We start from the raw sequence: 12,548 nt of genomic DNA on the forward strand, positions 1-12,548 counted from the left end.
GCACGGCGCCGTCTGTGCGCCGGCGGGTCGGCGCCCCGCTGCGCACCTGCTTAGCGCGCGCCGGGGCCGGCGGAGGGCCGCGCACAGCATGTCGCGGGTGGCGCAGAAGAAGAACCACTGGGCCAGCCGGGTGCGGCAGTGCTCGCTGAGCCGCGGGCCCGGCGGGCAGCTGGGCTTCGCCCTGCTCGGCGGCGCGGAGCACGGCGAGTTCCCCTACGCGGGCGCGGTGGCGGCGGGGGGCGGCGAGGCGGCGCTGAGCGAGGGCGAGCTGCTGCTGGAGGTGCAGGGGGTCCGCGTCTCCGGGCTGCCGCGCTACGACGTGCTGGAAGTGATCCGCAGCTGCAAGGACCCCATCGCCGTCAAAGCCGTCAGACAAGGTGCGAGGGGGCCGGCGGGGAGCCGGAAGGGGGGGGGGGGTGGCACGGCACGGCATAGCACGGTTCGGCACGGCGTAGCACGGCTCGGCACGGCCCGCGCTCCGCCGCTGCCAAGTTTGCTCTTGCCCGGGAAGTTTTGGGTGCGGAGACGCGGGGCGAGCATCAGCGCGGCCCCGAGCGGGGAGCACCCGCGGGTGCTGCTGGCGGCGGGGCACGCGCACACCGCGCTGCTGTGCAAGGGCGTGCGTGTGCACACACGCATAGGCGTGCAAGTACGCATATAGACACGTTACCGTGCCGAATCGGCCTGCGGCGAGCCGTGGCAGGAGACTTTCCCCGTGGGAGTTTCGGAGTTTCGGGGCGCGCTCGGGAAGGCGGAGCGGGGGGGACGTTGCTCCGCCGGCAGCGGGTGCGCGCCCCGCGCGGCACCGCTCGGCCTGCGTGGGGACGGCGGAGCGGCTCCGCGGGACGCCTATCCCGGCGGCGCTGAGAGCCGGCGTGGGCTCGCCCCTGCGCGGGGGGGACGCGGCTGCGCTCTCGGCCCCGCAGACGATGTGTGCGACCGCTCCCCAAAAAGCAGAACTCCCCCCTCCCCCCCAAACACCCCCCACTTCATGCCTGTGCGCAGGCAGCAGCCGCGGAACAGGTTAGCGGAGCAGGCCTGGCTCATCGGTTTGTAGTTTCCAGGGCAGGACTTGAATTCAGTGCCAGGAAACTGTTAGTGTTGCGACAGCTGCTAAGGTTATTTGGCTGGGCAGGATCAACAGGAATGTGCCGCAACACCTGTAGGTGCGGGTGGTGGAGCAGCACACCCCCGGGTCACGGGTAGCTGCAGGAAGCAAGGGAAGTTTTCTTAGGTTCTTTCAGGAGAGTCTTTAGGGAAGGGTTTATTATTATCCGAACACGTACACATCCCGAACTAGGGGGAATCTCCTGTGGCGGATGATGGTTTCCAGCGTTCTCAASCTGGCCGGTTGCTGGAGATGCAGCAGCTGAAATGACCTTAGCTCTGTCGCTTGGCCCTGGCTTTTACCGCAGGTTGGCAGGACAGTCCTCTGAAGCCTTGTCCGCCAGCCTGATTTACGAGCCGTTCTGGAGGCACTTGTTTCACGGCCGTCGTTCAAGCTCCCACCATCGGAGTAAATCACGGCGATGGTGTGTCCCGCTCTGCGTGGTAGAGAGCAGCCGGCTGTGGCTGTGCTTGCGCTGCGTAACCCTGCTCTGCCCTCCACTTTCCTCTTGCAGGGATGCTAGCAGCTCACAGTTGCCCCAGTTCTTAGATATCAACTTATTTCTACTGGCTTAGGGTTTTGGTGTTAACAATATTCCAGCAAGCAGCGTTGAACGCCAATGAAAACAATTTTCTTTAAGCAAATACCTATTTTCCCCTGCTGCATTTTCTCTGCCTCACTGGAAACCAGGGAGTGAAACTGAGTCTGCTAATTTTCATTGCCCAGGAGGGGAGGGAGAGAGTAAAATAAAGAAAAGTGTGAGGAAATCGCGCAGGTTTTTAACATGCTGATTGTTTTAGCAGAAGTGTTAGTGTGTGGCTTCTGATGCTGCAAAGGCTTCAGCATTGTGGGTGCAGGAAGATGGGTAAGAGACAAGCAATTTGTGATCAAACTTTTCTTTTGTTGAAAACATTGCTTAGTCCGAATGGAAACTCATCGTGGGAATATACCAGAAATGACAGAATTTAAGGATGAATGTGTCTCGGCTGCAGGATGCAGTATCTGGTCAAAATGAGTCAGAGAGTTTTTTGTTTTGTTTTGTTTTGTTTTGTTTCTCTCTCTCTCTCTCTCACACACACAGTAGCTGGGTTCACCTGAGACTTGGGAGAAAAAGGTTCAAAGCTCTGCCTGGAGCCAGGGCAGGAACTTGAACCTTGGACCTTCCTCCTCCAGGAGTGAGAGAGTGAGAACCAAGCCCCTGGCAGCTATGAGATCATATTTTCCTTTTTTTTTTTTTTAATGCTTTATTAGAATGGAATATAGAATAGATTTTTTAAATTTTTAATCACTAAATATTTTTGTGGCTTAGAAAGCCGTTCCTCGTGCCTCTCTTAATGATAGCCGGGCATCTGTGTGGTGTTCTGCACAGAACAGGGAACTCCCTCGTGGATCAGGATYGGATGTGCGGGAAAGGAGAGTGTTTTAATTAAAATGCATTACTWCTGTGTTGATTAAAAATCTCGTTATAGGGATGGCAACTGTCATTCAAGAGGAGATGTRTGACACTAGAGCAGACAGCAAGGGAGTGTGAAGATTGGATTGTAAACACAATTTTAACTGTATGATTCTCTTCCTCCTCCCAGTTCTTAGTGCCTAATGAATTGGTGCTGAAGTGCTGTGGAAATCTTTAGCCTGGAAATGTATAAGTTTTATAGGCTTGTCTACTATGTATGACATTTACAAGGCTGGAAAAACAGGAAACTTACTATAAATAAGTCAGTCATCTGCAGGCATGAACAGAGAAAATAACTGTTCTGACCTTGCAGGTAGTAGAAGACAAGGCACTAAGATGTGAAACAAAGGTTGAATAAGCTGCGCACATGCTTCACCATTAAACCAAGGTTTATAGGCTGACAGGTCCAAATACAATATTTTTTTTTCTTGCTTTTGTGAGTCATAAGCTTGAATAGGTTCTCACATAGTACAAAAATGGGGAACCTACAGGAATTTGCTTAATTGGAATAACAGTATTTAATATTGTTCATAGGGGATTTCTAGGTCSTTCCCTTATCCTGTGAGAAAGAGTAAGAAAAACTAAAGAACTTTAACTTTTCCAAAAACTAAAGAACTTTTCCCAGTAAGTGCCCATTTTGCTATTATATACCATTATAAGTGACTGATTTGGGCGGGGGGAGAGAAAAATAATCTACTGCCACTTATTTTAGTAGTTTTCCAAACTGTCAAACGTGAAAAAACATTATTTTAGTTAAAATGTAGTTCTTTTATGACTGTGCTTGCGACTCACATCTGTGCCTAAATTCTGATGGGTTTGGCCATTAACTGCTGTGGAGTTAATAAACGTGGTTGTATTAGTCGAGTGGGCGCGCYGGCGTGTAGGAGCAATGGTAGCAGATCTTGTGTAAAACTTGCGTCGTCCTGACATGATTTCTAGGCTGCGTTGTTAATGTTGTAGCTTCCTAGAGTTTAGTTCGYGTTTTTCAAAATTGCTTTTTTGGATAAATTGGTAATAGGAACAGGGTATTTTAAATTAACTGCGCTGTTTCTTCTTACTCACCCCGGTCAGCAATCTGGCACAAGTAAAGTTTATCGTGCCCTCCTTCGCAAGGGAGGAATTAAGGCTGTACCAGTGACAGGTAACGTGTTTTATTTAAGGCAGGCAAGAAGATATTTTGCCTCCTTGCGACACGCACAAGTGCAGAGAGATCTTAAGATTACTGTTGTTTTTTTTTTTTTTTGCTCTTTGATTAGATGACCTATGCCAAATCATGCCAGGCCTGATGTTTGGTAAGGAGAACTGTCAAAGCTGGTGCTTTCATACACTTACTTTTAAATTGTTTTTCAGTTCTCAGCTCAACACTTTGCTTCCCTAGAAAGTATCTCCCCAAATCGCAAACMTGAAGTTATCAGTCACCTCGATACTGTGGGGATTAGTTCATGCAGAAGGTATGTTCATAGTACTTTGGACCTGGGATGATCCCACAGTAGAGAGGATTTTTTTTTTTTTTTTTTAAACCGTGTGCAGGGCAAATACAAGCAGGCGTGATCCCAAGCAGAAACAATCACTGTTTACCATCTCCAACCAGGTGTATTTGTTTCTTTTCAAACATTAACTTGACCCTAGGATGAATTCTAATATATGGGTACGGTGACTGAACRCTTTAATGTCATGCTGGCATTTGCTCTGCGAGCCTGCTATGAAATGTTGGAATCAGTTATATCTGTTAATGTGAATGAAAGCAGCTTCGTTCAAGAAGTTTAACTGAGCTGGTTTTTTTTTTTTTTTTTTTTCCCTAAGAGGGTTTGTGAGAGAAGTGCCATCTTCTGTTTTTTTTCTTTCTTTTTTTTCTTCTTTTTCCAAGTTGACGTGTTGGTGAATTTTTGTGCGATCAATAGTTCTGCAGGCACTGGGAAGCAGCACGTTGCTTTGTTAATGGGTAACACCGAGTATCTTGTGCAAAATAGGTTGCGCCAGTGCCTGGCATTAAAGAGACCGCGAGCGAAGGCTGATGCCCTCCTACCTCTGCGAGATGCAGCAGAGCTGGCACTCGTTTTTTGTGTGCAGTCAGCTGCCTCCGTTGGGCTAGGGAGGGTCAAAGACATTTAGAGAGCTCCTGCAGTTCCTAGGAATTTACTCCTATAGTGTCTCACATGACCTCCAAAAAGTGCTTTCCTTTATTCTTTGTGCAACTAAATGCTGTTGGCTTGTACAGTGAATTCTCTAAGTAGTTATTCTGTTTGACCGCTGTTCTTAAACTTTGTCTAAGTGGATCTCAAGCGGAATGAAAGATTTTGCCATCTGCAAGTTTGGAGGCATTCACGCATTTGAGATTTTTAAGGCCTGTTTTCAACATTGACCAGCTGGGATGAGCATTGTGCAGGGCTGGTCACTACCCAAACATAAAATAAGACAGATTCTCTTTTTCAGATAACTTCTAATATGTTGTCACATATTGATAATCTTGTTTATTAAATGCAATACTGCTTTAGAGAGTCATGAGATGTGTATGGGGGCGTATTGAAATGCTGCTGTTTGGAGGACCTTGTCTTTACTCTGCCTGAACTTACAGYGTAGCACTTGTCAGGATTTAGAAGGTGATCCTACTTGTGGCAAAGTATTTACCTGTTCCTTTACTGACTCTAAAGAGCAATGAGTTAGCACCTCAAGTGCCACAACTTTTCTTTCATTAAAAAAAAAAATTGGAAATTAATATGATTCTTTTAATGGGAAGAAAGTGGATTATGCTCCCCACGATAAGGTTAATTTTTGCACCCATTGTGAGGAGATTCCAGGCTCTCTCCAGGCTAGTCAGACCACAGCACAATTAAATCACAATTATAGGCTTATTATGAGCAATCATTCAAGATTATTGCAAAAAAAAAAAAAAAAAAAGATGTTAACACCACCTTTGTCTTGTTCTTGGTTTATTTTTTTAAGGCTGTTTCAAATTCTGCATTAGTGAATTATTGAGCTGCTCGTATGAGCTTTAAGATTGATCTTCCGTGTATCTTGTTAGACATTTAGGAATGTCTTTTAGCAGATTTGACAGCCAAACCATCACTAGCTCATTGCATTTCTACATTTGGGGTTCCCATCTTTCTCTGGTGCAGGTTGCCATCATTCTTGGGTCTTTTTTGACCATTTCTGTATCTCTTTATCTGATGCCCAAGAATACCTCTACCGCTTCAACACTGTATGCATACACAGGGAAAACATCTCCCCAAAGGCAGCTATGCTGAGTTTTTTRTGAGACATTGTACATTTAAAAAGTTTTTGAGTAGCATCTTTTTGTGGTCATCATCTCTTGCAAGAGGCCTGGTGCAAACAGCTCAAGTCTGTATAATTGCTGATCTGGGCACAGATCCTCTCGCTTAGTTGGAGGCAGGTGGTGGCCACGTAGGATCAGCCACGTGGGCCAACATGTCCCTTGCTTGTTGGCATTCAGCATTGTTCAGTTTGAAGGTAACTTGGAGACTGAGAACATGCTAGTGCCTCAGGAACATTTCCCACTGAATTAGCAGGCAAGGGTATATTCCTGGAGACCTCTATTGATGGTGTAAATAAAAGGGCCAAATTTCTGTTATTTATTCCCTTACTTTAGTCCAGGCACTTACTTTAGTCTTTCCAAGGTTTTTAAACACTTTTGCTTTGCCTGGAACACTCAAAATCAAGGCATACAACTTTTTGATCCTTGTGGGCCACAGCTAAGTGACTTGAATTTATTGATGCAAAAACATAGAATATTGGTTCTGTATGAGCGAGTGCTAGGAATTTATAGAAGCAATATTAARAGTTGAGGGGAAAAGTTAGCTGAATGCAGGGATCCTTACTGTGATCAGTCAATATTTAGAGGGTTGGTACTTGGACCCCTCTAGTATATCCAAATTCCTTCTAGCTGAGCATGTGAACTTTGAGGGCAGCAAAATGCTGGGTTGTCTTGGTCTATATTTCTACAGAGTTTTGCTCTAGCTCTCTCTGAAAATTTTTAAGCCTTCCAGAAAGAGAGTGTTATGTGACCTTTTTGTACCAAGGACATAGGGATGGATTGTCCCCCCTACCATATACCAAGATCTTCTCTGCTCCTGTAACCCTGTCACCAGAGGCGCTGGTTGCAGGACAAGGAAGACAGCGGCTTTTCAGCACTGAGTGACAGTGCTGCTGAGCATGCAAGCCCGTCTACTGAAAAACATAGTTTTCACCACTGTCATCATTTTCTCTGCCTCTCTTGACACTTGCTATTTTGTTTGTTCTCACATGTTTCGGTCTTGCACAGTTTGGCTGCTGTTGCGGTTTTCACAGGTGAGGCTCGAGACTCTGCTGGAGGATGCAGCCGGTTTCCGTGGCCGCTGGAGCACGGAAACATCCCCTGGTGCCTGGTTGCTGATCTGGCCACTCCAGCGAGGGAGGGGTTGTCACAGACCCATATCAAACTCCTCCGTTTTTCAGGCTTTTGCTCTCTCTTCAGATCCGTACATTAAATCTTTACAGCATTGGATGCTTGAAGTTTGGGGTTCTCTACAGTTTTCGGGTGTTGGGAAACAAGCCTGGGCTATCAACTAGGATTTGTTTCCTACCGATCTGATAGAGAGCTATAAAAGGTTGCCTATTTGGCAGCTTTCTATATCGAGCTGTTAGGTTGCCAGATTTGGAGAGGTTTTTTTTTTTTTTTTTGTTGTTTTTGTCGTTTTTTTTTCCTTCCCTCTTTCCCCGTTTCCTTGTAGACTAAGTAGGTGGACCAGAATCTTCCTTGGTCCTGTAGGAGCTGCATGGCTCAGGGTAGCCAGGATATTTTTGTTGAGATCCTCCCGCTGGTTTCCAAAGGTCAGCCACACCGTCCATCTCCGTGCCATGACATTTGCAATGGTTTCCAGAGCTCCTCTGCTGCTACGGGCTGGAATGACGGCATCGTTCTCTGCGCTAGTCCACAGCTCGGCCTCTGCCGTGATTTATGCTGAACTGTTTTGTGTTAGTAGTATTATTGTGAACCTACATATACTTGACTTTTTTTTTTTTTTTTTTCCCTAGTAGACCTTGAGGAAGCAAAATAGATTTTTCTTCAGATCCTGATGTTTAATGTTTTTAGTCAAAAGCCAAGTCTGAAAACAGCTCCTGTTTTTATATTTGAGAGGGCTTGCATCATAACTAAAAAGAAAAATGACTTTAAAATATGTTGGATTCCGTTGAGTATCATCTCTTAGGCTAAGCATTTCACACCATTGCTTATTAGATGGTGTGAAAATAGTGCAGAGTGTCCTGTCTTCATAATAGAAGAAAAAACACCCCCCAAATCCTTTGGTTTTACTTGCAAAGTGGAACAGATGCACTTGAAATTGCCAGGCGTTCGAGTAAGGATTTGGTTTTGTGTGGTTTGCTAATTCTTGACGAAAGCGCTCATTGTCTTGGGTTATACATCTGTAATTTGGGGATCCTAAAGTTAGTGCCTCGGTGCAATTAGGTTAGGAAGAGACTGACTTTTTCTTTCTCCATATCCTTAATCACAGTTTTTTTGGGTTTTGTTTTTTCTTTTTAAGAAGAAAACCTCAACTCTGGGTTTTTCATTTAGTTATTAACAAAAAGCCTTTGAAAAAGAGGCTGCCTGAAAYGCAGCCACTCCCTCAGCATAAACAAAGCCGAGCAGATACTGTGAGCTTTCCAAAAACCTTGATGTTCAACTTCTGTTATTCCACTAGTGCAGATTCTGCCTTCTGTGGGTATTAGTCCAAAGTAATGTCTTGATTTTGGATGWGCGTGTGCATGAGAGACGGGGAAATTATCTCTGAACAAGCTCAACCGGGCGGGCGAGCAACCTGGCTTCAGAGCAGCTGGGCCAAGGGCTTCTCTTAAAAACAGCAGGGAGTAGGTCTGTCCTCCTCCTTTTCCAAAGGTGCGTGTAGAATTAGCAATCCGAGCTGCCGGGACGCACAGGGATGCTCTCGGAGCTTGTGACTGGAGAAGAAAAATTCCCTGGAGCCCCGGTGGAAGCGCAGGATGGCTGGAGGGAAGAGAGGGAGGCCTGGGCAGCGGGGAACAGCTGAAGGATGCCGAAATCATCGAGTTCAGGGAARATTCCTGTGTTCTCCGCTGGCTCTTATTACTGATGCTGAGACCGTCGCCGGGGTGTAAGTGGGCGATGAAGACTAGGAGAGGATCTGCTGAGGAGCAGCAGAAGAGCCCTTTAGGGCTTTCTGCAGGACCAGGTGGGAGCAAGGCCGTGCTCCCGGCCGGATACAAACCTCCCTTCCCGGTGCTCTAGGCAAACGTCTTGTTCTGGGCGCCCTCAATGCCGAAGCACTGGTGTACGGGCTAGGATTCAGTTTACCGTTGAGTTTTCTGTTCGGATATTTATTTCTGAAATAAATTGTGGTCCTGCAAGTTGCTGCAGGAGGAGGAAGAGCGAAATTCTCCCGCTTCTCCACAAACGTATGCAGGACGTGGGAAGTAAAATGACTTTCTTTTTTCTTAATCAAGTTATCTTCTCTCCCTGCGCTGGCAAACTTTGTATATTTGTTTTGCGTGCGAGTATTAAACCTGCCCAGCAGTAGAATAAGGCAGTTTGTAGACCTTTTGTAGAGTCTGTATGAATTATACACTCCTCGTCACCTCCCGTCTGCTGTTATTAATTAGCCGTTTTTCAGAGGGAGGTCTGACCTGAAGAATGCRTTTCCGTGCTTACCGTAGCCACGTTGCCTTGTTTTTCAGAAGAAACACGGGTAGGCTAAGAGCRTCGGTCGCAGACCTGATTTCATGCAGAGGTCTTTTTGCCCAAACTTAATCGTCGTCCGCACAAAAACTTCATGCGGCGGAAAGTTTGGGGGGGGGCTGCGCCTGGACGGAGGCTGTTAACCCCCGACTCTGGGCCCTCTGGGTTTGTGCAARAGGCACAAAACCGAGCAAAGTGCAGCGGGGGCGCTGGCGGTGCCGGCGCCGCGCAGGGCCAGGCCTCGGCTTCTCGGGGAGCTGCAAGCACGATGGATAGTTTCACGTGCGCCTGCAGCCCTCACCCAGCCTGAGAGGAGGAATTACAAAAACTTCCTGTGTCACCTATCAAAATATTTAGACTTCTTGGGTGAGGCTCCTAGCGGATGTGACTGATGTGTTTAATTTTTGCTTTTTAGGATTCACATTTTCAATTTTTGCTCCAGCAAAGAGTTGCAGGCTCTTCTTGTCTCTTCTCTTTTTTTTCCTCCTGCTGCTTTTTAGTGGAGACCGAGCATCCCGCGTACTCCCGTGACTCCAGCGGTTCAGGCTTTGGCCCAGCCACTGCTGTGAATTTCACAGTAAGTGGCAAAATGCAGCTGCTTTGCCRTGGGAGTGCTGTCTAAAACCTGCAAAGAAATAGTAATAAATAAATAAATAAATAAAATGAAAATATGGCTGGGAAAAAGTTTACCTGCCTGTTACCTCATCAGGAAAGCCTTTAGAAAACACTTCCGTGCCCTCCTTCCATACGACCATAATCCCCCAAAAGTGTGATTTTTGACAGTCAGCCTGTTCGGAGCAGCCTGGTGCCAGGCGCTGCATGAACCYGCGGGAATTGTCCCTACCTGGAAGGTTCGCTGAGAAGTATCCAAAAACTCCCAAAGAAGGGCTGAGCTCGGAGCTGTAGCGCCCAGAAAYGCGGCACGGTGCAGCTGGGACAATAGTTATACTGCCTTGGCTCCTAAGCTAGTTTGTTGTAGTCAACTGTTTATTTTCCATATTCGTCTCTCATTTGCTATAACGTCTTCTGAGGTGGTGGCTACTGTGATGGGATCTTGCCTCTGCATGGGAGTGCAAATGTTTTTCTACTGTGCAATTAAATTGACAGGGAGGGTTACATCAGCTGCGCGATYTGAGCCATTTTCAGATGATGCATACAGTAAATCATTAGTTTATTAAAACAAAACAGAACAAAAATCTAATGGCAGAAAAAACACTAGTATTTCAGCTGTCCGTGGAGTCTCTTCTCCTCCAGGTTTTGTGGAGCCTTCTCACAGAAGGGTTAAATCCTTTGCTTGAAGGAGTGAGGGACCTTTTGAGCCATCTTGCAGGCTTTAAATAAAAATGGTGTTGGCTGCAGGTGGACAGATGTTTGCAGCAGGCTGCAGTGGCGCAGCTGGTTTCACTGCACTTGCGGCTCTTCTCCATCCCTGTATCCCTTCTCGCAGGTGTCTAGATCTTCCCAGAGATGGGAAGGGGGCTATTTTGTACAGTGTCTGCCCCTCTGTGAGATCCTGGGTGTGCACAACCTTCCTTTTGGAAAGGTTTTGCACACCCAACGTGTGCAAAACACAGCTTTGGYAAGGGCTCTACCAGGCTGGCCCGTAATGTATCYGCGCTCGATGGCAGCACTGCCGGGAGCTGATAGCTGGTTGAGCTCATAGCTGTATTTAATTATTTTCCTCAAAGCCCATAATGTAGAAAAGACCTTAATATTATTATGCATGTAGGAGCGTTGTTGTGGATTGCATTCGGGGGATTTTTCGCCATGAAAATGAGGAACGTTGCTCCTGGCTCCAGTTTAGCAGCAAGGAGGCTCTCGGACTCTGCTCTCTTTTAGACAGCCCTGCACATCCATGTCTTGTATGTCCAGGTGAGCTTTAAGTTGTGAAATTTGGAGAAAATATTTCTAAAGTTCCCCACTTCTGTAGGTAAATGRGAAATATTGGGGTGCTCCCATGCACACCAATTCTCTGCCTGAAATGAAGTTAAAACTACAGGAGGGTATTTGTGTTGTTTCCCCCATCTCTGAACTCTGCATTTCCTCTTAACTAGTTAAATCAAACTGCAGTGACATTTCAAAGTCTTCCTGAATGGTGAAATTATAAATATTCCTTTTCTGAGAAGGCTGAAAGAAGGAGTTTAAACACTGCATGCAGCCACTCTGGTAGGAAGTTGTTTAACTTGTCCAAATCTCTCGTTTGCTGCGGAGCCTCTATTGAAAATGACAAATTGCTTAAAGCAGTTTCCATGTTCGTCTTTTAAAAAATGCAGTTTCTTTCCACCCAGAACACGTGGAAGGCATTTGTGCACTTGCCTGACTGTTTCTGTGTCCTGAGGCTYGCGCTTGGTGCATTTGGACCTCATCTAATTTTCACACGCAGCTGCTTGGGTTCATTTTCCTCCACTTCCTATTGGATGAGGATTTTCTTTCAGTGCCTTAGCTTAAACATGAAAAGTCAAATATCTCTGTGGCTCAGACCTGGGGGACCACGGGGGAAGAGAGGAGGCGCATTCCAGAGTCCTCGCTTCTCAGAAGCGATGTTCAAACTGCTCTGAAATCCATAATTTAAGCTGGAAAGTCTGTGTCCGCAGCCAAGTAGTCGTAATATCCTTTAAAGCGCTCAAGCGTTGAGTGGTGTTAACACCTCAGAAAATGACAAAAGATCTTTTTTACTTAAATGTTTTCAGTTACTTCAGTGTAGTTACTGCTTTACCAGAACGATGTATTTGGGCAGGTACCGTATACAAAACACTATAGTTGGCTGTAACTGCTGAAAAGATAAAAACTGGGTCCCTTAGCGTGGCCAAGTAAGTGACAGGTTCTGGAAATAAGGTGGAAATAGTATTTCTTGGGCCGTAACACACTGAAATGAGGCTCGCAGTGCTCTTCCTTTCAACTGGCGTGAATTTCTCCGCTGTATTAATTTGCAGAGTTGCGGCGTGTGGCTGCTGTTTCAGTTTTGGTGCTGCTAACGGGCAGAAGAGGTTTGGTCTTGCTCAGTGGTGGTCTCAGCTCTGGAGGGATGGATGGATGGAGGGACAGATGGACGGACGGATGGGCAGTCCCGGGTGCTGCCCGTCCGTCGGGCCCTTCGGGCAGCGGCCGTGTCTGCGAGCGCAAGGGCACGAGTTGTCCCCTCCGGACTGGCAGCTGCTTTGCCCCAAATGGCAGCAGCTTCAAACAACCGGTGTTACCCTATTGCTGCACCGAGAAAACTTGGTTGCTCAAGAGGGACGATCGCTGAGCCGGGCAGCTGAGGACAATCCAGATGCTTTTTC

The 12,548-nt window shown here is 46.9% G+C and overlaps 1 protein-coding gene across 1 annotated transcript in view; it reads left to right on the plus strand.

Moving 5' to 3' along the window:
- The first annotated feature begins 6 nt into the window (after positions 1–6).
- The window catches only part of MAGI1 (membrane associated guanylate kinase, WW and PDZ domain containing 1), a 332,618-nt gene continuing 320,076 nt past the window's right edge, over positions 7–12,548 (plus strand). Inside the window, exon 1 of the mRNA XM_085300010.1 lies at positions 7–377. Coding sequence (XP_085156136.1) covers positions 89–377 — 289 coding nt within the window. The 5' untranslated portion in view covers positions 7–88. The remainder of the gene's footprint in view (positions 378–12,548) is intronic.

The sequence above is a fragment of the Rhea americana genome, unplaced genomic scaffold, assembly GCF_003343005.1.
Source record: "Rhea americana isolate MKP2758 unplaced genomic scaffold, rheAme1 scaffold_16, whole genome shotgun sequence".
In the NCBI taxonomy this organism is placed as follows: Eukaryota; Metazoa; Chordata; class Aves; order Rheiformes; family Rheidae; genus Rhea; species Rhea americana.